At 42.8% G+C, this 27,257-nt stretch overlaps 2 protein-coding genes across 2 annotated transcripts; one reads left to right on the top strand and one right to left on the bottom strand.

The window, feature by feature from the left end:
- The first annotated feature begins 219 nt into the window (after positions 1-219).
- On the top strand, positions 220-6,739 carry fbxl3l (F-box and leucine-rich repeat protein 3, like). Its single transcript, XM_035162253.2, has 6 exons — positions 220-452; positions 1,891-1,963; positions 2,117-2,477; positions 2,743-2,865; positions 3,049-3,220; positions 4,673-6,739. Exons 3-6 carry the CDS (start codon positions 2,118-2,120, stop codon positions 5,314-5,316), a joined length of 1,299 nt encoding a protein of 432 aa, XP_035018144.1. The 5' UTR covers positions 220-452; positions 1,891-1,963; position 2,117; the 3' UTR covers positions 5,317-6,739.
- A 509-nt stretch (positions 6,740-7,248) lies between these two features.
- Positions 7,249-26,303, bottom strand: atp10b (ATPase phospholipid transporting 10B). Its single transcript, XM_035162249.2, has 21 exons — positions 25,756-26,303; positions 21,276-21,480; positions 20,629-20,714; positions 20,216-20,322; positions 18,985-19,116; positions 18,626-18,753; positions 18,071-18,323; positions 17,297-17,496; positions 15,741-15,896; positions 14,763-15,276; positions 14,529-14,629; positions 14,315-14,441; positions 14,030-14,214; positions 11,716-11,983; positions 11,158-11,234; positions 10,951-11,076; positions 10,661-10,861; positions 10,119-10,199; positions 9,903-10,007; positions 9,495-9,682; positions 7,249-7,773 (listed from the first exon to the last, which is right to left on the bottom strand). Exons 1-21 carry the CDS (start codon positions 26,163-26,165, stop codon positions 7,467-7,469), a joined length of 3,957 nt encoding a protein of 1,318 aa, XP_035018140.2. The 5' UTR covers positions 26,166-26,303; the 3' UTR covers positions 7,249-7,466.
- Between the last annotated feature and the right edge of the window lie 954 nt (positions 26,304-27,257).

The raw sequence follows: 27,257 nt of genomic DNA, 5'->3' as shown, positions 1-27,257 counted from the left end.
GTGACACATTGACCCACTTTCTCAGAGTATTCTGTGCTCTCTGCTCGTGGGTTCATGACATGAGAATAACTAATACACATTAAATCCCACACACTGGTCTAAGTGAACGAGTTACAGTTAATGTAAGTCGACTTTCACCAGTGGAAGCAGAGACATGTGTGTCTCTCTTGTCGCCGCTGTGGCTGCACCATGTCATTTCTCTGCATGCATGGTGCTGGTTGGAGATGCAGCGGGGCACATCCATGTTTTCCTCTGCTCATGTGTACGGCAGCGCCCGTCAAGCTGTCGCTGAAGCCGAGAGGAGCGCTCATTATGGGAGCTGCCCCTGCTGTCCTATATCAGCACCAGCCAGCATTTCTCCAGTCATCTCCAGCCATGCTTCCAAGTGAACGCAGACTAAACACCGGCACACCACACAACCGAGGGGAAAGTGGCTTTAAGTCGTTATTCATGTGAGTAACTTCGCTTTTATTGACGCGTGTGCTGTGTATGCGAAGATCACCTGAGAGCAGAGGGGAAGAAAGTAGTCTATGTTAAACAGCAGGATTGTGTTGTGTTATATGGTGATGGGGCCAGTTGTATCTTATAATAAAACGTCCAGTTTACCAGTTCAGTTCGACCTTCACATCTTCCCCTCACTGAAACATGTTAATAATAAAATTATATACAGTATATAATAATAATAATGTAGTAGAAGTGTTTTTATTTATAAATTTATTTAGCCACGTATGTATTTTCAGACTCGACCAACATGTCTGTAAGCAGACTTTACAAGCTCTGTACGTTTGGAGCCTGTAGCTGAAGCCCAAAAGTGAGGAGATATAGAAGCTAAGAAGTGAAGATATATATTGAACATGTTTAAAAAACCTTTAAATGCCAGTGGTGCTTCAAGTAATTTGTCAGCTCACAATCAGAAACAGGCTCTAAGGCTGGTTATGAACCTCATAGATGACATAGAGGGAGATGAGGTAGAGGTTCTAGCTTGGTGATTCATTCATGTAAATAGACGACATCAGCTTCTACTGAGACTAAGTGATAGGTTTGCTCCCTCGAGATTGGGAGTGATCTCAGTAATGAGGCTTCAGCATCACTTTTTCTTTGGTCTCTGCAGTGTCTGAGGTGAGTATATCATTTATATAATCATTTCAGTTGATTATACAGTATTTGATTACTCGTTTCAATGAAGGTTGTGTCCACTGTGGTGATTTTCAAAGGGAGATGACGGCGGTTGTTCTTGTTTTGAAAATCAATCCTAAATTTACTGCAGTTTTGCCTGTGGTTATAGGAAAAGCTTTTAAAAAGTGATCTTTGGAAAAAAAGTTAAAGTTCTACAGTAGCCAGGTTATAGACTGAGGACTATCTCATCAATATTGAGATGGGCTCTGTAATACTTGAATGTAAATGTGACATCTTAGATACAGTGAATGAGAGCAACTACCTGCAACTGATTCATAGTAGCAGAAAAAAAACCTTTTCAACAATGCATCAAAAATGAGCAATAGTTTTAAAAATTCAGTAAGTGGATGAATAACATGCAGTTATTCATGCATGTTGGACTTCCACAGAAGATTTATAAATTGCGTGCAGAGAGATAAAAGCAGCATATAGGAGCAGTTACTTTAATAAAATAGAGATTCTTACCATTTGATTTCATGAAGTCAGTGAAAACCTGTGTTCACCACTTCTAAAAAGAATAAAAGCAAGAACATTTAGTGAGTTCCTCATTAAAATCTATATTAGTATCTAATGTTATGGGACATTGGGGGCCAAAAAGAAAGATTTCCAGATGTTGATATGTTTAAATTCAATTTTGAAGAGATGACAAGTGGTGTTAATATGATTATTAAAAGTATATCTGACGTCTGGATGTAACCACCATCCTTTTTGCAGGTAGTAATGGAGAGAGGATTCTAGCTGAACAGCACAATCCACCAGGAAATAGCCAGCTTCTGTCAACCTGAGTGTGAGTTTACACTATAGTCTCATTCTACTTTCATAATATTCTATTGAAAAAAGATGCTGCAGATGTTTAAATGTGCATGAACTGTTGTTGTTGCAGTAGATTTTGAACGATTTCTGATCTACCATGATCCAACAGTGTGCTGATCTGTTTCAGAATGAAGCGAGGACGGACAGGTTTCAAATCAAAGTGCCCGACCTTCTCTTCCCACAAGGAGAGGGCTAAGAGACAGAAGTGGGGGGTGTCCAGCTTGTCCCTGTCTCCAGCAGAGGACTGGGGTAACCTGCCCCACCACGTCGTCCTGCAGATCTTCCATCATCTGTCCCTCATAGACCGGGCCAGGGCCTCGTCCGCGTGTCGCTGCTGGAATGAGGTCTTTCACACCCCCGACCTGTGGAGGAGGTTTGAGTTTGAGCTCAATCAGCCGGCCACCTCCTACCTGCGCCCCACTCACCCTGACCTCATTCAGCAGATCATCAAGAAGCACGCCCAGCACCTGCAGTACATCAGCTTTAAGGTAAAAGCCTCCCCTGCTGTCGCCCGTGTCCTCTCCCTTTTCCTCTCCTCCATTTTCACAACACTGATGCTTAAAAAACATTACGTGCCCTCCTTAATCCAAACCATCTGCTGCACAATCCATCATGACGCATCAGATGTCTTGGCGTTAGCAGACTTAACACATCCAGGCTGAAATGATTCTCAGACCTCCATCTTTCCCATTTCTAATTTGATTTGATTTTTTCTCTCTCTGTGTGAACGGTGAATCACTGCTGGTAAATCAGGTGGACAGCTGCATCGAGTCTGCAGAGGCGGCCTGTGACATTCTCTCCCAGCTGGTGAACTGTACCATTAAGACCCTGGGGCTGATTTCCACAGCACGGCCCAGCTTCATGGATGTGTCCCAGGTAAGAGGCCGCTTCTTTTACCGATGCTCTATTTGTTGCACACAAGGAGCTGGGTGAGATCACATCAGGTATTTCAGCAGCATGTACCACCGCAGATTGTTTTCACCTCTCCCCGTTGTTGATTGTATCTTAATGGATTTAATTTGTGCTAAATCTTCTGACCTGTCTGCTTGTCCTCCTCAGGCTCACTTTGTGTCTGCACTGACCGTGGTGTTTGTCAACTCCAAGTCCCTGTCCTCTATCAAGATTGATGACACCCCAGTGGACGACCCGTCCTTGAAGGTGCTGGTTGCCAACAACAGGGACACACTCAAGCTGCTGAAGATGAGCAGCTGTCCTCACGTCTCCCCAGCAGGTCAATATATATTTTCTTTAAAGGATTTTGTTATTTGGCCTTTACTGTATGAGTCAGCACGGAGAGTACAAGGAATGAAAAGAGGGAGAAAGGTGCAATGATACGTGACAGATGTCTCATGCTGGGCTTGAACTGGGACACTGAGGTAAGGTAGGTGTCTTAAATTTCTAGGCCACAAGAGGGACACATGTTGCTGTACGTTGTGACCGTCTAATAGCAAATGCAAGACAAATACATTTATAAAAAAGAGTGAGTCTATAATGCCAGCAGCTCTACTATGTTTTATACTATTGTTTATCATGTTCACCATCCGAGTGTAGCATGCTAACATTTGTTAATTATATCTAAACATGACTGAAGCTGATGGGAATGTTGTTGTTGCAGATATGTGGTCAAACAACAAACCTGTTTTAACCTTGACATGATGACGACTGCGGGAAGTTAAAGTGAAAACATTTCTTGAGGACAAAAAGTTGCAGTCAAGATATTTCACTTACTTCAACAAAAATATTAACACAATAGAAGACATAAAAAAAAAAGGCTAAAACAATAATATTTTTGCAATGTCATTTTCATCAATACTCATTAAAGAAAAAGTATACTTTTGTACACAGTGAGGAGGTATAACACATGATTTATCTACCTCAGATTACAAAAATGTTTTGCTGTTCATCAATCAGTTATCAATCCAGTTTTATTTGTACAACTCATATTCACAATCACAATTTGTCTCACAGGGTTTAACAAGGTGCGACATCCTCTGTCCTTAAACCTCAACAGGAGTAAGGAAAAACTACCAAAAAAACGTATTAACGGAAAGAGCACATAGAAACATGTGAGGGATCCCTCTCCCAGGACGGAGTACAATAGATGACAAATGTAGCTGAACACATCAACAAAATTACAATATTTACTACATTTATTAAAAGAACCAGTTTTTAGCATATGCGTAGTAGGCATATTGTATATCAAACAGTCTTGTTGCAATCATAGTCCATGATCAGTTTCCACCACCATCACGATCCATCACCATGACCAGCTACCACCATCACGATCACAATGCACCACCACAATCTACCATCACGATCACAATCCACCATCACGATCCACCTACACAACCTTCACTCAGGAGCAAGAATCTAACTTTAAACTTCAAAAAAATATTTTATCTTCATTTATCTTATCTTGGTGATTATCCATATCGACTGATATGATATTTTTTTATCTTGATATAATGTTTGGCCATATTGCCCAGCCCTGGAAGAAAGTCAGTAGGGTTCATCTTCCAGGGACAATGACTTTTATTTATTAATAAAAGTCATTTTACTAGCAATCCATCCAACAGCTATACTGACTCACTGAAATCACTGTTCTTATTTTAATTCTCATTCATTTCTAATCATTTATTTTTAAAGGGATTTGTTCCTATTAAATCTCTCTTTCTCTCCACAGGTATCCTGTGTGTGGCAGATCAGTGCCATGGCCTAAGGGAGCTGGCATTGAACTACCACCTCCTCAGTGATGAGCTCCTGCTTGCTCTCTCCTCTGAAAAACACGTCCACCTGGAGCACCTGCGCATTGATGTGGTAAGCGAAATCCCCGGCCAGACGCACTTTCACACCATCAAGAGGAGCAGCTGGCAGGCCCTGGTCCGACACTCGCCCAAGGTCAACATCGTCATGTACTTCTTCCTCTACGAGGAGGAGTTCGAGCCCTTCTTCCGAGAGGAGACTCCCGTCACCCACCTGTACTTTGGCCGGGCCGTCAGCAAAGAGATGCTGGGCCGCATTGGACTGAACTGCCCTCGGCTGGTGGAGCTGGTCGTGTGTGCCAACGGCCTGGAGCCCCTGGACGAGGAGCTGATCCAGATCGCAGAGCGCTGCAAGAGCTTAACGGCCATCGGGCTCGGCGAGTGTGAGGTGACCTGCAGTGGCTTTCTGGAATTTGTGAAGATGTGCGGGGGCAGGCTGACTCAGCTGTCAATCATGGAGGAGGTGCTGATCCCAGACAGCAGCTACAACATGGAGCAGATCCACAGCGAAGTGTCCAAGCACCTGGGCCGCATGTGGTTCCCCGATATGATGCCCACCTGGTAGGCTGGAGCCGGAGAGAGGGGCTGGTAATGAAGTACATGACTTTCATGGACTTACTGTATGAGGATTAAATGAGTGATTTAAACAGTGTGTCCACAGCTACACATTGTACTGTGGACCTGTTGTAAAGCTTGTGCCGTGCTCTTTTTGGATGATTAGTTGGTGAGAGACAGGTTCTCTGACATCAGTGTTCTTGGCAGGCTTTCTAGAAGACGGACCATTGGCTCGTTCTGATGCTGTCACTTCTATTTTTATTTCTGTCTGGCTTTCTCCTGAGCACTCAGCTTTCTTTCGACGCATAGACTTCTCGATGTGAACTTTTGGACGTGTTGTTAGACTCTCTCAGGTCTTGAAGGAAGATCGGAATGCCAACCATTGTGTGTGTGAAGGACGTGGATCTGCCATCTGCTCATGTTAAAAGCATCAAACTGTATAATTTATCCTGAACAGCATCTCATTCCAGGTCTTATCTTATGGTAAAACTATGTTATTTACTCTGAGTTTGAGAGACAGAGACCACGCCTGGACTCATCATCACTCCAGTAGAGTAGAGAGACTATTAACAATAATGTAGCAGAGAGAGAACAAGAGTTTCCAGTTGCTGTCCAGTCACTGTCAGAACAAGCATCACACATTCATGTAAAACACAATAGGTCTTTTGTGTTCTTGTCTATTTGTGTTTGCGTGAGTGGAGACTTAACTATTTCATCCTAACCTACAACATCATTCATCATTAATATGCGGGAAATTAATGACATTGATATTTATTGAAGAGTCATTTTTAAGCTTTTTTAAAAGGATTGTTTCTGGTGTTCTTTATTTTTTAACCTACCTGTTAATTTAGGAATCCTGGTTGAAACAGATGTTCTCAAGACTTAATCTTTTTATGTTGTTTTATGTTTAAAAAAGTGGCCTTTGTGCCAAATATCTGTTAATCATATTTTCATGTTGCATTCTTTTTTTCTACCATATTGTACAAATGTATTTTAAGCAAAATACGACAAAAACAGGCCTATAAAGCATGTGGTGCTGGATTGTGCCACGTGGAATATTAAAACCCTAAAGATTGTATTTATTAATTATATGTAAAATATGTATCATGTACGTTTACATGGTTTTCCTGTATGTGCAGCAGTTCGCTCAGGTCTGCTTCAGTGTAACTGCCATTTTCTTTTTACTCACACTTTTGATCCTCAGTAAAAATGTGGCTGATTCACTTGTGTGTTCTCGGGGCTCAGATGCACTGAAGCCTGGTCGGATGTGTTTTTCTGACTTTGTCCCATTTGACCTTTCTGCAGCTCTTAGTTTCCAGCAGTAGAGGGCAGCAGTGGTCTTACTGGAGTCAGTGGGACATTATATAAGCAGAGCTGCTGCTGCTGTATAATGAAGTACCAGCATGCCAATGATAACTCAGCCCTTTTAACAAGTGGATTCGGCTTGTGCACACTCCATTTCCATAAAGAAAGCATCAGACTCTGCAGCTCAGGAGCCTTTTTCTTCACATTCTTTAGAATCTACCTTTTGACTTGTTACATGTCACACACAAACACACACACGTACGCACACAGGCACCTTTGAAGGAAACATTGTTTCCTCATCTATTCCACAAATGTATGAGTTTTACAACCAAACTAGTCACAGGCCCAGCCTATAAAAAGACATATTTTTTCATTCAGGCAAATTTAATTGAAAAATCTGTGTGTCTGCCTCGGTGACAGGATGCATTGCGACTGTTAAGGGTATCTAGGTGAGCGGAATACATTAAACCAGCTAAGCATTTTGTTCTGGGAAAGTGGCACTTTTTTGGAGGGGTGGGTGGCATAACTAATTGGGTTACCACCGTTCTCAGAAACCCCATCAGGAAAGTAACAGGCTTATGTGTTCACTGTGGCAGCTTGTTATGATGAGTGTAAAGAGAGGAGAGGGCCTGCCTGCTTTTTGTCGAGCAGTTTATTACAGAACGAACGCACCACCTTAATCGATGATTTGCCACAAGTCGAAGAAGAAGAGGAGTGATTCTTTCTAACTGCATTTATGTAAGACCACCTCTCCCACCCCCACAAAAGAAGACATTACACTGGGATGTCTCCACTTATGAGCCAATGCGGATTATTTACAATTTTCTAAATAAATAACCAGGCTGCTGTCCCCCGTCAAGATGCCAGCACATCTTTGTTCCTTGTGTGTTCGGGCCTCTGATAGTTTGTGATGACATTCAGTGCAAAATCATCCTCCGCGATATCAGAGGCGGTGGGAGACTGGGGATAAATGTCCACAGGGGTCTCCAGGGTGGGAGAGGGTGGGGTAGACAGCCTGGAGCGTTTGACATGCCCTCCGCCCCTGAAGCTCCTCCACTCCTTGATCCACTGGTCCCTCGAGGACGGGTCCAGCCGGTCCAGATGCCTGGCTTGCATGAGCGGGGAGGGGGCGATAGAGTTCCTCAGCACGTGAAACACGTACCTGGGGGAGAGAGCGTGGTGGTGAGAAAGTAGGCCAGTGAAAAATATGCGGCCCTTTGATGTAAATCAGAGCATTCCCTCTAAATATCAGCACTTTCAGACGCATCACCAAGCGAGAGGAAGACAGAGCCGTGGTGCAGTCATTCCTGACCTTCACAATTAACATTATTTATTAGAAATCAGCCTCCACTGTCTTTGCACCATAACTATCTCAGAATGTAATGATCTGCATGAGTCAAATGTGTATCCCTAAATAATACATAAATAATATGATTATGAGGGTAAATAGGTTTAAACGGGCAGAGGGTGCCTCCCGATCTCTCTGACTTATATCCCTTAGATATCCTACAAATCTGATCCCTCATCATTGGTTATCATCTGCGTGTTCAGACGTATTTTTGATTGCTTTTCCTAAATGACCTTTAGCGGCCTAAATGATTAAATCCTCTGATAGTTAAAAAATGCAAAAGGAAAATTAACTTGTATTAAACAGAGTTCTTCTTTCTTATTCCCTTGAATTACGTTGTGACCCCTCGGATTCATAATGGGAACCACAAGACAATTTTACCCATCTCAAACGGAGTAACTGCAAACTGCTCAATGTGCCAAAAACAATAATCTGATTAAATGATTGATTGGTTGACCAACGGACAATAAATTGGCAACTATTTTAATAATCAGTTAATTTTTTTTGTCAATTAGCAAAAACATTTACTTGTTCCAGCTTCTCCGATGTGGGGATATGCTGTTTTTGTCTAGAAACTGATGTCCTGTGCTGCTGATAAGACAAATCAAAGCATCTGAAGTCACTAGCTTTGTAAAACTGATGGATGGACTATTTGCAGACATTCTAAGACAAAGTAATCATTAGTTGCTGCCCTAGTTACATATGGTCAACTTAAAAAGCGCCACTGTGACATAGTTCTTGTTTCCTCCATCAGTGAGATTTCTCACAGGTTGTCAATGTGAATTAAATGTGTAGGCTGGCAGCTATTTATTTCCTGGCTTGACACAAGTAGTGATGTTCTGGCACCCTGGTTACCATTAGGACAAAATATACATACAGCAGCAACATTAAGTCATCTACCACAGTGATCTACCACTCTCTCTATATCTGTATCTTAAAGGTTGCTATCTATTAAAAAAAGATAATTTTATATCTTAGAGTCGAGATTTATGACAGTTTGTTTGTTTAAAAAAAAAAAATCAGGATTTGTACATATACCAGAGGAGAAACGTGAGGAGAAAACTGGAGGAACTGTTGCTGCTTATGTATGAGTTTTGGAAAAATTTAGTGCAAACCTCCAACAAGGACCAACACCCCCCTTGTGAAACTACATTTAAATTCACAGGATCCAGATTTCTATTAGGAACTAGACCAGATTACACACACTAATAAATAACAGTCCCCTTAACATTTCGTTTTTTTTTCAACAAGATCCATGAATTAGTTTTTTAGAAATTAAGGAATATGTTGAAAAATGCCATATCTCACAATGTTAAAGAAAGTGAAAAAGATCCCTGCATTTGGTTCCTCATCAGGATCAACACCAAACTGAATGGGTTCTTCCTTGGGTCATGCCCCACCCCTCCACAAAATGTCATAGTAATCGGTTGAGTAGTTTTTGCACAATCCTGCTAACACCCCCCCCCCCCAAAAAAAACAGAATGTCTATTGGGGGTAAAGGATTCATCCAGGAAAAAAAACTGGACTGATCGTACCTGGGCAGCAGAGCCACCACAGTGGTGATGATGCAGACAAGGTAGAACATGGGGTCGGCCATCTGGCTCTGGAGGATCCAGTACGGGTTGGACGGAGGGTTACAGGTGATGCAGATGGCGCTGTAGGCCAGCGTCACGATGAAGTACAGCGCCACACTGCCCAGCATGACTACCCAATGAACCAGCGTCTGCAGGACAGATGCATAGAGCAGCAATAAGACAAACTCCCATCAGTGGTTCTGGTGCATTTATTAAAAAAAGTTGGATACTGTTTCAAGATGTTATACAAACGATTGTGCAACTGCCTACAAATGCAGACTGACTGAAAGTATTCAATGAGAGTTTTGGCTCACTGGAGGTTTGTTGTGATCGTATCTAGAAATAGATATCCATCAGGTCAGCACTCACCCAGGTTTTGATCTCTATTGACAGATGCAGCAGGATGGTAAATAGAGAGATTGTGTTCAAAGGAGTTCCAAAGGTAAAAACATCAATGTCTGAGTCCTGGTAAGCCTGAGGGAGAAATAACATAAACACATGTTGTCAAATTTTAGGCAGAAAACGGAATAAAATAACTGGAGGATGCACCATGACAGACGCATCAAGTGAAAATGTTTCTCTCACCAAGTATGGAATGAAGAAGCAGACCAGACTCTGATAGAAGGCATCGAGGATGGAGACCCAGAAAGTTTTTGGGTTGTATTCCTAAAAAAAACCATACGTATTAGTATGAAACACAAAACAGTACAACAACCAATCAATCAGGGGCATTATGTCATAAACATGTAGCCATTGATCAGATTTTTACCTCCACCATTCAAGGAGGTGTTGTCACCTTTGTCTGTCTGTTTGTTTATAAGCAAGACTCTGCAAAAACTGTTTGACTGATTACCAGGGAATTTGGTGGAAAGACGCGGTGTGGGTTAGGAAAGAACCCATTTAAATTTGGAGCGAAACCAGAACAAGTTTTTATTTCTTTTTTAACATTACAAGATTTTTGGACATTTTCACTGATTTCTCACGGGATAATTCATGATTCTTGATGAAATAAAACACATCAGGCGTGTTTAGGGAGCTGATTTCTATGAGTGTGTGAAATTTATTGCAGCTTGATTGAACTTAAGGGAACTGTTGGGCCTTGGCAGAGGTATACACGTGTCACTGACCCCTCTACCCTGTCCAGTCCTGTACAGCTCAGGAACACCCATCAGCATCTCTGCAGAGATGTCTTTGTCCATTATCCCGAACATGACGGGCGGTACGGAGGTGAAGAAGAGGTTGAAGAAAATCATCAGCCAGTAGTCGATCATGGCCGTGCCGGAGAAGCCGCAGTAGAACTGATACCAGAACAGGAGGTTCACATAGGCCTGAGGAACACACGGAGCTGCACATGATTAGATGGGAAGTGCGTTTAGTCAGACAGCAGAGCGCTCAGATGCACAGAGACAACACTCACCACATTCTTATAGAAGAAGTAAATGATCATGTTGGCCAGTCGAGTGTGGCACCAGTGTCCGTGAACCAGGAGGAGTTTTTTCAGGTGTTTGAAGTGAGATATAGCGAAGTCACTTGCCATGACCGCCTGTGGGTGACAAACAGGAGTCATATGTCTTGGACAGTGAGAGGAGCGGAAAGAAAACACAACATCTTCAAAGCCTCAGACCTGCATGCCCTCCTGACCCGATATCCCAATGCCGATATCAGCTGCTTGGATCATGTTGACGTCATTTGCACCATCACCTGAAGCCACAAAGAGGATATCAGTTCAATAACATGTTACTAAAGACAGTCTTCTAATATATTTTTGAATTCACTATTTCACTATTGAACTATTTCATTTATTTAGGAATTTAATTTGAGGTTTATGCAAAACTCCTCAATTAACCAGAATGGCACTCAGTAGAGGGAATACCTCCACCAAGGCCCAACAGTCCCCTTAAATCTAATGACACTGCACCAAATTATACACACTCATAGAGATCTGTTCCCTAAAATGCCTTTTGTTTTCATCAATATCCATGAATTATTCCTTGGGAAATAAGTGAAAACGTCAAAGGACCCCAATCTGGCAATGTTAAAGAAAGTGAAAAAAAAAAAGTCAACATCCAGCAGCGTATAATAGATTTTGGTTGAAAATTGGCCTAAAGCAGATCGTTCATAAATCATATCATCCTCCTAGCTAAGCTTTTCCAGGATTATTAGCTCAACACAACTTTCTCACCAACAGCGAGTGTCATGACCTTGAGCTTCTCCCGCACCAGCTTCACCACACTGCTCTTCTGCAAGGGTGTGACTCGGCAGCAGAGCACGGAGCGGCAGCGCTTCGCCAGGTCCACGAAGCGGTCCTGCAGGTCCGAGGACAGGACCATGGCCAGGGTGCGTCCGTCGATCACCAGAGAGATGTCTGGGGTCGTGTCCACGTTGCGGGGGTCTTCTCCGTACCGCCTCACCTCCTCCAGAGTACTGTCCAGGATGGATGTGCAAATGAGCTGGAAAACAACATCTACATTATCATTTTCACAAAGCTTTTAAATGTATAGTTTTGCTGGTTTTATTGGTGTTTTGTGACAGTTAACTGAATACATCTGAGTTTCTTCCTCTGCAGATTGTGGAGTTTGCTGGTAAGAGACATCACTTGTGCTGTGGAGTCATGTTCATAATGTCTGAGTGTAGGCAGTTGCCAAGGCTCTGGTCCCTTCACACTCATCGCTGTTGTCTGTAAATAACTCCTGCCTCTCAGCCAAAAGGAAAAACTAACAAGATTTAAAAAATGGGTCGCATCCTGTTTTTATCCATCTGATCTTTCTATTGCCGACTAAATTTCATTAGGTGTGGTTGGGTGATAATGGTGGGAGTGCAGCCCTCAGGTGGTCGTGGAGTTACAATGGTTTAAAAAAAAGTTCATTACCAATATGCCTTCACTCCGGATCATGAGAGAAGGGGTATTTCCTCTGAGGGTTGAATATTAGACTGGCAATTAGATATGAAAGCACGAGGCATTGTGTGGAGGGTAGCCTGCTCCATTCATCATCAATGACTGGTCCCGTCTGAGAGGAGCGCAGTGGCCCCTTTGTTCCAGAAAAATCCCCCTGTATCCGTTAGAGCTGACAGGTAATTTTGGTCTATTTGAGGCCCGGGGTTGATTAGACATGGTCAGGTTGTTATGAAGGGCTCATTCCTGTGCGACCAGGTCTTTAATGACCTCAGAAAAGCCAGGGACCCCCACCCCTGACACCTTATCTCTCTCTGATCCAAATGTGAGGCTTTGACCTTTAAGTTAAAGTGGTCAAAAAGATGTGGCCACTTAAACTGAAAGGAGACGAGCTCCGAGTTAAAACCTCTTGAGCTTGCTGCTTGGAAAACACGTGGTTTGTCCTGAATAGCCCTTCAAAGAAAAAAAAAACCTGCCCTCTGGAACGGGCTGTATGTGAAATATAAATCACGTCTTAGTTTATTGTCTTTAAAAAGGCTGCATTTGTGTTTCTTGTTTTCTTTGATTTGCTAAATTCAGGCATAAACATTGGAAAGTGGTAAATAATGTAATGTTTGGAAATGTTTAAATGGGCTGGAAATTTTAACTGCATGGAAAAGACATTTTGTCCTTTGACCTGTTAGATCTCTGCCCTATAATAAATAACAAAGAACTGATTTGACTTTTCTTATTAATTTGAAATCTATGAACTGTTATTTCTTCTTTTAAAGTAGATTAAAAATACGTCTTTTTCATTTAGTACCTTGTATATATATATATAAACTCGACATGACTTTCTTACTATCTGCTTAACCCTAACCCCTAACCATAACCCTAACTATAACCTATTATCATCTTTAACCATTTCATGTCTTTATGGAGAAGATATTTTACTTTGAAAATTCTTCCAAATCAATCCCCTCTTTGTTAAAGCTGTCTGGCAGATTTAGTAAAATATAAAATAAAAAGGTTTAATAGTAGCACAGGTACTTAGTCAACTAATTAATCAACAGTCAATTAATTATTGACTGATATACAACTAATTCAGATTAGTCAACTAACTGATTTATCAAACGAGAGACAACAACAACTATTTGGATGATCAATAATGGTTTCAGTTGATTTTTGAGCAAAATATGTAAACGTAATCATTACAGCTTCTACAAAGTGATAATTTATTAAATCTTACATTCCTAAACTATTACTACTTCAAAGTGGGAACTGTTATGTTTCTCTGCAATTTTGAGCTCTTGACCTTAAAGTGCCTTGAAATAATGTTTGTTATGATTTGGCGCTATTCAAGTAAAATTTAATTAAATTGAAGTGAATATATTTATATTGATTTGGATTGTTGAGGAACAATTTATGTAAAGACATAATTTAAGGTTACATTATTATTTTTACAAAAAAAACTACATTTCCTCTTTTTACTCTTAAATAAAGTTTGGCATTACCTAAAAAAAGGTAAGTTAGTTTGTCTCTGATACTAATTTATCATCGGTTGGGAGCAGCATCTCTGAATCCACCAGTCAACCTTCAGTGAGGCGGACAGCGGCCTCCTCACCTTGTTTTTGCAGCTCATGTTAATCACCAGGTCCTCCTCTTCCAGCAGCCTGCAGGCATAGCTGATGTTGACAGCTGTCTCCGGCTTGTCACCGGTCAGCACCCACACCTGGATCCCTGCCTCCCGCAGCGCCACGATGGTGTCTGGGACATTCTCCTGGAGACGGTCCTCGATGCCCGTCGCCCCTACAGGAGGACATATGTCCAAAGTTACCCGCTGTGCTCATCACACAAACATGCAGCATGTGTTCACGTGTTCCTTGAATTAATGAATGATGTATGTTACCCAGCAGGGAGAGGTTTGTCTCCAGCTGCAGAGCAGTTTCCACGAGGAGCTCCTCTCTGTTTTCTATAGCAGCCTGAGCTCTCTGTCTGTTCAGTGACCAGCTCTCATACACTTTGTCACTCACAACCTGCAGCACACACAGAGAAAACACTAAACAGAGCTCGAGTTGTATAAGAACACGATGCTGGTGCATATAACGTATCTGATTATGCACCTTCTTTGTGATGCAAAGTGTCCGCAGCCCTTCTTTAGCGTAGCAGTCAAGGTGATGCTGAGTATCAGCTGCTATATTCTTCTGGCTCCCACTGAGGTGCTCTGGAAGTAATAAGACAGGTGTATTTATATTGTTTCATTTTGAGTTAGGAAGTGGCCCAGGGAGTCACAGTGTTGGCTAATGCATGTGAAAAATTTAATCAAAGTGTGTGGATATGCTTCCACTGGCACACACCTGCGTACGGTGTGCCGAGCAGCTCCATGATGGCATAGTCTGCACCTTTAGTGTACAGCACACACTCTCTGGTGATCGGGTGTCGCACCAACACAGACATTCTCTTCCTGTTGGAGTCAAAGGCTAAGGTGTCCAGCACCTCAAACACCAGGTCCTCCCCAGACGGGAGCCGCACCGTCACACTGTCGGGGGTGCGGGCCAACAGAGTGAAGCCATATGCATTGGCCGCGTACACTAGGGCGGCCTCATCCGGACTCTCCGCCTCGTAGCTGAGATTATCTGAGGTTGCACGGGGCGAACGTGTTTGGAGCTCATTGGTGTTTTCAGTCGTCTCAATCTTTAAAGGCGGATTAATATCCTCCTCTACAACTGAGTCCTCTGAGCGGTAACGCTTCTGCATTGGTTTGCGCTGCCCGGAGGTGAAAGTGTGACAGAAAGAGCCGGCTCTTTTCACCAGGCTGGACATAGTGTCCAGAGGGTTGTTTGTGTGTCTGTGGTGTGGGAGCCAACTCACCTGAAACAAGGAATATTTATGTCAAGCGATTATTTTTACCTACACACACACATATGAAAATACAATAGACCTCTCAAAAACAACTGTGTCATCTATTTTCCACTCTTTAATTTCAAGCTCAAGGGAAAACACACAGATTTCTCCGATCTGCCAGACCTCAGATCAGCACAGTCAGGAGAAACCATTAATACTGGGGCTAATTTAGTGACGACTCAGAACATTTACAACCGGGCTTTAAAGATGATGGATATTTGTGCCAACCACTGATCACAGAGGAGCCAAATCATTTAAGAAAACTGTCACAATTAAACTAAATATGTGCGGTCAATAGGATTTCATATGTTGCAGTTTAAGTTTGCACGTTGATAATTTCATCAGAACAAATCCTCCGTCCATCTTTTCGTTCCTGACTCTGCACTTCATCTGTACATCCCATCCACAGTCACAGCAAACTGAGCCCTCACCCTCCGTCTCGAAGCTGTTGCCATGGAAACCACCACAGTGTTGCAAATGGCGAGAGCCAGAAAGAAGTCCAGGTAGGGATCTATCAGCTGCCTGCCGCTGCACTCTGCCCCGCTAATCTGCTGAAGCAGCTTCCTGTCTGGAATCACCTCAGTTTCCTGTTGGAGTAGAAAGTTAATCACTTTGTTAATTAAAAGCTCACGCTGATAAACTTGTTCTTGCTTACACTCGGCTTTCACTGATTTGATGCGACAGGACTGGGAGAAAGTTTTAAGCTTTTAACCTTTTCCTCCGGTTTTGTTTGGTCCATGTGCGAGGAAGGATTACAGGAAGCACAGATGGAAGGAAAGGAAAGGAAAAGAGGACGTTTTCATTCATAGAACGTTTCTGCTCTGTTAGAGACACAGCATGAGGAGAACTAAAGATGGACCCTGTGCTGCCGTCTTCTGTCTCAGTTGGTTTTTCCAGGTCTTTGCGGACAAAAATAGACACAGAGCTACTGTACCTGTACACTAACAATGACTAATCTATAGTGCACGTTTACAGTTAATGTGATGTCAGTGCTTTGTGCCAAATGGTGCCCAGCAGGACCATATGTCCCGTCACAGACACGGGCAGCTTTGAGCCAAAATGGATGTGCTCATCACAGACACCTAGCAGCTCGTCCATCTGCAGTGGGCACTGGGACCATGAGGCCTTCTGACACAAGGAGGGGAGAGATTTGGGTAAACAAGTGGCAGCTTGACGTCCTTTAAGTGAGGAGACAGACATGAAATAATACGTGTAAGGAGGGGGCTCTTATTTTGAAACTGGACCAGGCAAGTTAGACTTTTTTAAATATCAGATTTAATACATTTGTATTTATGTTGCTAATTACCCAATTAGTGGAGACAGTATGAAGGAAAGGAACAGAACCAATATTCCATCAGGCGGGAGTACAGCTTGGTTAAGCTATAAGGAAAATCTGTGACAAATGGATTTAGTCTATATATAATTTTCTTTCATTTTCTATATTTCAATATTTTTTGTCAGCTTTGTGATCAACTAGCAACCTGTCAAGTTGGTCTCCCAGGGGCACGGTCACACATACGCAGATGCAGGCGAATGTTGCGGATCACCAAAGTTGAACTCCACGTGAAGCCAAAGAAAACAAAAGTTTTAGGAACATTTTATAAACTGTGAGACTGATGAGATGGATGAGAGCCCTGAGCACTGAAAGGTATCACAAAATATAAGTGTGGAGAAATCAAAAATGAAAACATCCGCCACACAACTTATTATTTTTCTGGATTTCTTATAACCTTTGAATTTGATTCCTCTTTCACAAGTAGGCAGTGGTTTGCTTCAAGGGTCACAAACAGCACAATGTACATGGACCATTTGGGATCTCTCAGGTCTGGCTGGCTCCCGAAAGAAATTAAAAAATATATAAATGGATGAACAGACAATGCTTGTGCTCATGAGCTTTCAGGTGAGCTGATGACCATTAAGCCATAATCACACCCCACTGTGAATGAAAGAATCTGCCTCTTCTTTCCTTCCTGAGCGATCATCTTACCAGCGGACTACTGAAGGCCATGTCTCTCTGGGCATTCCCTGAGACCCTGCCCTTGTGTCTGCTGCAGGGTGGATGTTGATTGTCTTTGGGGTTGGTGTCCTCAGGATCCAGGGACCATCCAGTGCGTGAGGGTTGTGGCCGCTGGTTGAAGATGACCTCCTCCTCTGACTCCGGCTCATCAAGGACAGTCAGACGGATGGCTGCAAAAATCCCCCAAACCATGTTGAGACATACAATAGGCACTGTCTGTGTCCTATACGTCAGGTTATGTTCAAATGTGGAAACCTCGGATCTGCACCAAAGTACACACACTCATAAATATCTGTCCCTGAAACATGCCAGATTTTTTCAAATTAATCTGTAGTAAAAAAAAGAAAAATGCGTCAAATTTGTGCGTAATTTTAAAATCAAACAAATCAATAAACAAACCGTTGAAAACATAACCTAATTTAGTCCAACTTCACTGATAAAAATGGGGTGGATATCATAGAAACAGCTGTCCGTATGACACAATGCAATCCGACAGCGCCACAAACGGCAGCCTCCAAAATATTAGGGTCATCAGCAATTAATTCTGTGATGATTTCTGAGATTGTGCCACTGGGGACCATGATTGTTAACATTTGATGTGCACTCACACCATTTCTCCTGGAGCTAAACCAAGCCTCATATTTTCATGACTGTATGTAATTCATAATGGCCTGTATGCAAAGCAGTGCCGGGTTCCTTAACTGCTCTTTTTTAAAAATAAGATGTCTTGATGTGAAATTTTACCGTTCTCTTTGTGTGGGTACTCGGTGCCCATAATGGAGCATCGGCGAAACACCATCTTGTTTTCAGTGAGGGTGCCAGTCTTGTCTGAGAAGATGTATTCAATCTGTCCCAGGTCCTCCGTGATGTTCAGGGCCTTACACTGCATGCGACTGTCCGTCTCCTCATCGTACAGATCAACGTCATTGGTGATGAGGAAAATCTGAACGATCTTTACCAGCTCGATGGACACGTACAGGGAGATGGGTATCAGGACCTGCAGAGGAGAGGAGAGGAGAGGAGAGGAGAGGAGAGGAGAGGAGTGATCGGAAGTAACAAATGCAAAAGACAAAGGGGAAAGATGAGAGAAAGGAAATATGTCAGGGAAATGTGAAGAGAAGAGATTGCAAGGTGCGATTAAAAGAGAGAATGAAGAGGAAAAAAGAAGATGGATGAGAAAAGAGGGGGAAGTAATGGAGACAGGAGGAGAGAGAGGAGTAATTTAAGGATTTTCATATTAATAAAAACACACTGCCTTTAGTTCTGATTACTCTGTGACACACAGTCAGACTCCTCCACCTGCAGCAGGATGATCATGGTGAAGAACATGTAAAAGCCGGACAGAGCAGGACTGTCCAGCTGACCCGTGCTTTGGGGGACCAGGTAAGGGGGCACAGTGGGCAGGGCCTGCAGCCATAAGGAGTGACCTGCATGTGGGAGGACAGAGGGATTAATCACAGCGAGCGACTCGCAGGGAGGAGAGCTATTTTTGGCGCCACACCTTCCCCTGTCTCCTCCCTGAGTTTGGGCCTGTGGCCAAAGTGACTGAGTTTTTTTCTGGATTGAAAATTAAACATCCCCTCATAAATGTGAAAGCATTAATCATGAACCAGTCAGCAAGGTGGTTTTATAGTTAAGTTATGCACTTCATCACTGACCTACTGCCCCGATGAGACACATGACGAGGAGGAGAATGACGCAGAAGATGACGTCTATGTTCAGCTTCCGCTCTAGTTTGCTGCGCTTGTACCTCGGCCCGTTGTTGTTGAGCATGGACTTGGTTTCGTGTCCTAAAGGTGGGTTCAGAAGGTGTTGATTCACTTACCAGCAGGCATGTAACATGCTCAGTGAACACAGAAGGAAATGAATTTCAATTTATCTTCAAACATGACAAAAGAGCAGAGCTGTGGCTACGATTACAGACACTAAGGTCATGTCCTCTGTAACATTCATGCAGATCTGATGGTCTGATGGTTTCATGTTAGTTACACGTTTGGTTGGTCCACCACTTTGGTCCAGCCAAGGAATAATATTCTATACAGTCTTTCATGCTCCCCAGAGGATGAATCCTTGTGACTTTATCAAATCTCTTACTTTTTGTCGTATAACTCCAGCAGCTCAAAGTTGAAATGAAATGAAATGAAATTAATAACTGTATCTCAACATGACTCGGAATGACCGGCACAACATTTGTGCAGTCATGTTCCCCACAGGATGAATCCTTATGACTCTAGCCGTTACTTTTCATCACATAACTCTGGCAGCTCAAAGTTGAAATGAAATGGAATGAATGGCCGTGTCTCAACATTACTGGGATGGACTGGCAAAATATTTGTGCAGTCATGGTCCCCAGGGGATGAATCCTACTGACTTTAGTGATCATTTAATTCTTTGTCTAATTTCTCCAGCAGCTTAAAGTTTACACGTATCTAATGACTGACCGTATCTCAACATTACTAGGAGGGACTGGCATAAAACTTGTGTACTCGTGGTTCCCAGAGGGTGAGTCATAGTAATCCAAGTAATTGGGGATCGTATAGCTTGTATCTAGTTTCATTGACAGGTCAAAAATTCAGTTTGCCCAAAACTTTGTTTATGACTTACAACCTGCAAAACTAATGACATAACCATCAGCCTCAGTTGCACACTGTGTGACTCATAGAGCTGCTAGCGAGGCCAAAAGTAAGCCTTGTTTGACTGTTTGCCATGACAGGACTGAATTTGTAAAAACACAACATATTAGATTTTTTTTTAAACATTGGTTGTAGTGAATCTTGGGGTTGGGGTTGTGTTAAGGAAACTTTGATTCATGACGTCAGCCCACGCAGGCTATGGCCCTGAACAAAAACAAAGCTCAAGGTTACAGCAGCTGAAAAGTAAAGAATATACCTGCATACACCACAAAGCCCACAGCATGGTCCGTGTTTCTCACTGTGCAGCCTCGAAGCAGCAGACTCTCCAGTCCAGCACCCACCTTCTCTTTATCAGGGTCCTCTCTGCAGCAAGAGAAAGTGAGAAACCTCCTTTGTACTGTCAGATCGTGTTAGATATTCATTACTTCTTATATATACACCCCATTAGCAATTCTCCTGCTTTACGGCCATGCCTGGACAGCATGGGTAGACCATCTGTAAGGCCTGTGGTGCCTGAGGAAATCGATTATAGTCTATTACAGCCACAATAATGCCTCTGGTAGCATCAGAAAGTGCATCGAGTGGGTTGGAATTAGTTTTGCTCGGCTGCTCTGAAAGGCTCAAAGAAACTGTTTGGGGGTCGGCGTGATCCGTGTATTTGATACTCACACATAACATTTGAAATGATTCAGATTGATGTTGGGCTTCTCGCACACTACGATGCTGTTGAAGCTTTCAGGTTCAAATTCAGGATCCTGGGAAGTGAGAAGAGGAAGTCACCACAGGACAGACAGAAAGTTTTTAAATGTGACGTAACCTGAATTTCAAGAATGACATAATGATTATTTCATGCAAGAACGACAGCTGTTGGTCTACATTACATTACAGTACGTTTCATTTAGCTGACGCTTTTATCCAAAGCGATTTACTATAAGTGCATTCAACCATGAGGGTACAAACCCAGAACAACAAGAAACAAGAAAGTACAATTTTCTTCAAGAAAGCCAAACTACTAAGTGCTATAAGTAAGTGCCATATAAGTGCTACTAAATCGCTACTTCTAAAAATATTCGTCTATGAATATTAGATGTAAAATATTCATTCACAGGACGTATAGGAATGTTCTCTGTGTGTGTGTTCAACATATAAAAAAAGAACTGCAGTTACAGTAAGTCATAATAGGTGCATGTCACAGTTGCTTCTAATGTGTGTTAAATGCTGTAAGAAGTCGGGGGAACGGTGAGGCAGCTGAGAATGAGAAAAGAAGACTGTGAGGAAAGAAGAAATGAGAGCAAGTTGTGGTAAATATGCCTCACTGAGATGCAGAGCCCAGACACCACCCTCCTCTGCTTCAGGTTGGTCTCTCCATCCAGGTTGGCCGTCTCTATGAGACAAACGCCTTTGGGGTCCGACGTGTGCAGGAGCAGGAGGTCTGCTGGGACGATCTCGTTGCAGACGATCTTCACAAAATCCCCCACTCGTAGGTCCTTCCAACGCCTCTCCATAAACTCTTTTTCTCTCCTGAGTTCAGAGGTGTCAGATACCAACAGTCATTACAGGCAGTATTGTCCAAAGACAACGTTGGTCCATGGTTATTGTCATATTCATTAACTACAATATCAGCATTATTGGTATATTTGGTCTGTGTTTGTGCCCTTACAACTCATCCAAAATTCAGATGCAAGAGTTTTAATCAAATCTCAAAACAGCCCACATCCCCCCTGTTCTTAAATCTCTACACTGGCTGCCAGGGAGCCACAGGACGGACATGATAGTACATAACAACCCTGTGAGACCCCTGAGATCACTGGGGAGTGGTCTGCTCGTGTTGCGCAGGGTCAAATCTACACATGGAGAACAGGCATTCATTCACTATTCATCTCAGCCCTGTAACCAGCCCTGATGGTCTTAGGAATGCTCCATCCATTGTAATTTTTAAAACCAGACTGAAAGCTTTTAAATGCATTTAACAAAACTATTTTACAAGGTCATACCAGCATTGGTACTGGACCCTGGTTCATTGTAATTTATTCTATTTTCATTTTATTATTCATTAAGTTCATTTATTTTTTCTCCATCAATTTATTTTTTAATTTGCATACAGATTTTTCTTTTTTAATACCTCCTCTAATCTCTTTGCCTCTTTTTTCCACTTTTTAAAATCTCTTTTATTTAGCTTGAGAATTGTTTTAAAATCTGCTTTTTCATTTTAAATTGATTTATTTTTAAAAGTTGTTTTGAATGTCTCTGTGCAGCATCTTGAATCTACCTCTGTGTATGAAATGTGCTTTATAAATAAAACTGCCTTGCCTTCATGCGGTCAAATGAAATATAAAAAAAATTAATTCACAGCACTTAAGTTAGGAGATGAATCGAGCGATGAAATGAAAATATCAGTGCTTCAGATGTGGTTTGTGTGTTTTACAGCGAGGTAACTTTTACAGGAATACACAGGACACAGGATTTCTGGTTTGAACTTGTACATCAAGCTGGATTACCAGCAGTGACAGAGAGCTGCAGGTATGCTGCCCTGCATGTAGGACCTGATTATTAGGTGGTGGCCACGTAACACCACACCTCGCCTCAAGCAATGCAGCGAGTGGGTGTGTGTGTATTTTTAGTGCATTCTATTTATGCACTAAATTTAGTTCATTTACGTGGCAGCTTGTACAAATGTTCTCTCTGCTGACAGGAGAGATCCATTTCTCAAAAGTGTGTTGTGTGTTTTCACGTCGCAGACTCAGTTACACCCCAGACACGACCAGAACATTTCTGCATTTCTATCTGTTTTAAAGGAATGCTTTTAGGGAGCACACTTAAATGAATTCCACTTACATGGACCAGGAAGAGAGCAGGCAAGATCATTGCTGATCCTTCCCATCCTGGCTACCACCTATTCCAGAGACTCCCATCTGGAAAAAGGTTCCGGGCCATCAAGACCAAAACCTCGCGCCACCTGAACAGTTTTTTCCCCATGGCAGTGGGGCTCACAAACAAGCCCCTGCATCACACTGACTCTGCCCCCCGCACATAACTTATAACTTATATATTGTTGGCACTATCCGGAACCAATCACTGCACCTTAGCACCGCACGTGCCCATAACATAACCATTGTTTTTTCTGTATATATTGTTGTTTTATGTCCGATTTGTTGTTTTTATGTCCAAAGGCACCAACCACACCAAGGCAATTTCCTGTATGTGTAAATATACTTGGCAATAAAAAGAATTCTCATTCTGATTCTGATTCTGATCTCTGTATAATTAAATTGAAGCTAAAGCCAAAAGCTGATTAGCTTAGCACAAAGACTGGGAACAGAAGGAAACAGCTAGCCTGGTTAGCTCCTCTAAACCTCCATGTGGTTACATGTTCACATTTGATCCGGCTAGTTTTTGTTTCACATAGTAATAGAGGGAGCAGACTAAAGACTTTTGTATGACATGCGTATGTGATGTCGTCATCACCTACCTGGGCTGCGTCTACCTATACTAAACAGTGAATGGTTTGTAGACAGGTGAGTGTTTGACGCCAGCGTGTTGACAGATTGGTATTCGCAAACTATTCGCAAAAGAGTTTTCACGCAGTTAATAACTTTAACCCTGGTTCATTTTGATCCAGACTGATACAAACTGTTATGGTCAGACTAAACTTTGGTCCGTTGGTCCCGGCCGTGGTCCGAGGCACCTTTCACACCTGTTATTTTGGTTTTTGGAATAAAGTGAAAAGTCTGAATGTGTCGACGAAACAAGGTAGGTGTGAAAGTGCCCTAAGTATTGGTTGTGGTTGTTAAGACAGAGTCCTCTAGCTAGTGAACATACTCCCCAATAAATGGTGAATTGTCATTTTCACACTCACATTTTGATATGGATTAAACAAATGGGATAGTATGTGTTAATTAATGAGCTTAAGAGGTGCTGATAGCTAGATTTTGTTTGCATTTGACGGCCATGCTAGTTGTTTCCACAGATGTTTAGTCTTTGCTATGCTAATCTAACTAGCTGCTGGTTGTAGCTTCTTATGCATAGATATAAGACAGGTGTTATCTTTTCATCTCAACTCTTTACAGCGAAAGCAAATAAATGTATTTCCCTGAGTCTCACGTACATTGCAAAGCAATATCTCTCTTTGTCTAATCATCCAATTCCTCCATCAGAAATGAATATTTTGTATATTAAGTTGATATAAAGTGATGATGGATAGACAGATCCTTCCTAATGGACCTTTTTTAAACCTGATAATATGTAGAATTTCCATACAATTACTGCGATAAAGTGACATGCTACATATATAACATGCAACGTCACATTCATACATGGTGGAGGCGAAACAACCTTTGAGGACGACAGACAGGAGCAGTCTGTTGTGAGATGTGGTGAGTGGTGTTAATGCTCTGCGGTAAACGCACAGTAAAACTGACATTGACATACAACAGCATGATTAACAGCTGGCGTGTTCCGTGTTCGGCTCGCTTGAGCTCAGGTGGATTGACAAGAGATTGCGATTGAGACGAGATAGATACGATGACCCTGAAGATAAGGCCCGTCATGCTCAAACACCCTTCACACCTCTGTTTAAACACACGTGGGTGGTCGGTGATGAGAAATGTATGTGTGCATTGGATGACTTAGAGTTAAATCCCTCTCATCTGACTGCATTCCATGTGAGCTTTTTATATGAACTGCAAGGTTGAGTGGCAGATTTACGAGCACTCGTCCATCATGTGTGTTTAAAGGGTTTTCCTGGTGGTGTCAGACGGATAAACTTCACCTGCACAGAGGAAAAGACGTGTGAACGAGTGTGTGGGGAAAACCCAAAATGTATTCTCGAGCCTCCTCTTGAAACATTTGTATACTTCAAAGAAATCCCAGCCAATCGATTTTGCTCTAATCTTTACAAGCCCAAAATGAAGCTTTAGCATGCCCACCCAGCGATCGAGCCACGAGAGACGGCGAGAGCTGCTGCTCATGACTCAACTGCTGTTTATCTGATTGCGCGAGGCAGAGACGAGTAGTGTCCGCTAACAGGCCCGGAGGGACTGACGTGTTCTCTGAAGTGTCCAAAGCTGCGTCTGGAGTCTGCACTTCAGGCCACCTGGACCCTATCACCACTAACACACTCACACATAAACACACACATACGAGATGCAGGCCTTTCTCGCCCTGAGCTGAGACTGCACTTCCCAGCATCCCTGCTGTTGACCCTCGGTGGGCACTTTATTTGACAGGAAGCAGCTGCTGGTTAATGATGATGAAGCCTGCCAGAGTTTTGATCTGTGACGAGTCATCATCAGAGGTGTCTCCATCACGTCATGTTCAGAAAATACTAAACCCCCTCCCCTCGATCTCATCTCCAAAATTCCTGCAGTAAAAGGGTTGAAAATGACACTGTTCATCCTCCGTTGTGAATTATTCATTTTTCACCAGTAATTCAAAAATAGATAACCGTTAACCTTACTGTCTTTGCTGATGTAACACCCAGATGAGGGTTTCATCAAATGTGCACAATGCGATGGTGAGAGATATTGTTGTGCAGCTCTTCAAAAGAGGAATAATCTCCCACACATTTTCTATTTCTAAGTCAAAAATTCCCATGGGTGCTGGAATGCAGAGGAGGTAAAACACACAGTACACAACCATGCAGGATCTACACACTCGCACAGACATCAACACGCTCCCTGATAAGAATCACAAACACAGATGTGGAGGTACTGTTAATGCACCAACAGCTCTTCCACTCGCCACATCATGTGGCAGCGCGCACTATATTCAGTGCGTGACGGCCTTTGAGTCGTTTACCTGCTGTAGATGAAGCACGGTGTGTTGTTGAGCTTCCTGTCTGACTTGTACCTCCTGAAGTCCTCCCAGGCGTTCTTCAAGGCCGTCAGAGACAGGATGACACAGATTGGAATAAGAGCTACCTCGGGCTGGAACGCGTTCACCACGGGGACAAAGTTCAGAATAGCTAGGCCCACGAAGTAGAGGTTGGCCAGACGGTGAAACTGCTCAAAGAGGTTCATGGGGATGAAGAGGAGCAGGGTGTATTTGGTGGTCTTGATGGCGTTGCCGGGAAAGTAGCGGTTGGGTTGCTTCCCCTTCTCTAGTCCCTCGTAAGGCAGATTGGACACCAAGTTGCGGAGGTCGTTCTCCCTCGCCCTCTGACCTCTCAGAGCATCCCTGACCGCAGCCAGGGGGCGCCTCCACGTCATGGCTGCTCCGTCTATTTTCCTTTTGCCTCCTCTCACCAACTTCTCCTTCCCATCCTCTCAATAACAACCACAGCTCCTGTGGGTCAAAGAGACTCTCCTCGGGTTCATCCTCTTCCTCAGTGTTTCCACTTCTGTGCGAGAGTGCGAGGCTCAATGACAGGTTAAAACCACACACCAAGCCCTCGTCTGAGTCCGCCCCTTGCATTGACAGGTATGTTTGCATTCCTTGCATGAAGCTGTTTCTGGCCCGTGCAGGAGGACAATAAAGGCAGCTAACTACATTCACTTATTAGCTGTGAGTTCTGCAGTAAATCAGTTCAATTTTACTGTGAATAATCTCATTTCAGCAGAAAGATTGAACCAGTAACACGATTTCAACTTTTAATATAGTCGCTCAAGTTGCAGAAATGTGAGTCAGTGATACCTGATAAGTCTTTACTGTCATTGATACTTTACACGTTGATGTTGTGCATGAAATTAAATGCAGAAAATGTGCTGATACACTGTAAAAAAAAGACAGCACTCAAATGAGCCGATAATCCAATATTTACAGCTGATAGTGGTGCAGTCGGTCATGAGGAGATCTGAACCGACAACACACCACAGAGGAGAACTGAGGGTGAATGAACACAGCAGAGCGACCTTATACACCCCACACCAGAGAATACAGTCCACAATGTTGATAGATAAGGAAGAAAAGTTTCTTTATTGGTGGTTATTCATCTGTCCCACCTACCTACCGAGAGGTCAGAGGTCGACCAGAGATTTCTTGCCAATAGACACTTCAGCAGAGCAGGTGTTTGCAAAATGTCACATTTGCACATTGAGGGCAAAAAACAATGAAGCTGCTTATTATTTATATGATTTTTCCAGTCTTATCGATCGCTCAAAGCACAAGTACAAGTCACATTCAACCATTTGTACACACATTGATACAGCGCGTCAATTCGCAGCACTTTTTCTATCAGAGACCATTCAAACACTGTCAGCACAGCCGGATCCAGTATCTTTCCCAAGGACACTTAGGAACCGCTGATGCTCTCTGGGTGAATGAAAGTGCTTGCATGTGTGTGAGACATGTGTGACGCACCA

Source organism: Hippoglossus stenolepis, chromosome 7 (assembly GCF_022539355.2).
Source record: "Hippoglossus stenolepis isolate QCI-W04-F060 chromosome 7, HSTE1.2, whole genome shotgun sequence".
NCBI lineage: Eukaryota > Metazoa > Chordata > Actinopteri > Pleuronectiformes > Pleuronectidae > Hippoglossus > Hippoglossus stenolepis.
This window is presented reverse-complemented; position numbering and strand designations above follow the sequence as displayed.

Coding starts and splice junctions, on each gene's coding strand:
- atp10b (XM_035162249.2), bottom strand. CDS start 26,165: ATGACGTGGAGGCGCCCCCTGGCTGCGGTCAGGGATGCTCTGAGAGGT. Junction 18,324..18,625: donor CCATGATCATCCTGCTGCAG/GTGGAGGAGTCT, acceptor TCTCCTCTGCAG/GTCCTGATACCCATCTCCCT. Junction 11,984..14,029: donor ACATGAGCTGCAAAAACAAG/GTGAGGAGGCCG, acceptor GTTGTTTTCCAG/CTCATTTGCACATCCATCCT.
- fbxl3l (XM_035162253.2), top strand. CDS start 2,118: ATGAAGCGAGGACGGACAGGTTTCAAATCAAAGTGCCCGACCTTCTCT. Junction 2,478..2,742: donor TGCAGTACATCAGCTTTAAG/GTAAAAGCCTCC, acceptor CTGGTAAATCAG/GTGGACAGCTGCATCGAGTC. Junction 3,221..4,672: donor TCCTCACGTCTCCCCAGCAG/GTCAATATATAT, acceptor TTCTCTCCACAG/GTATCCTGTGTGTGGCAGAT.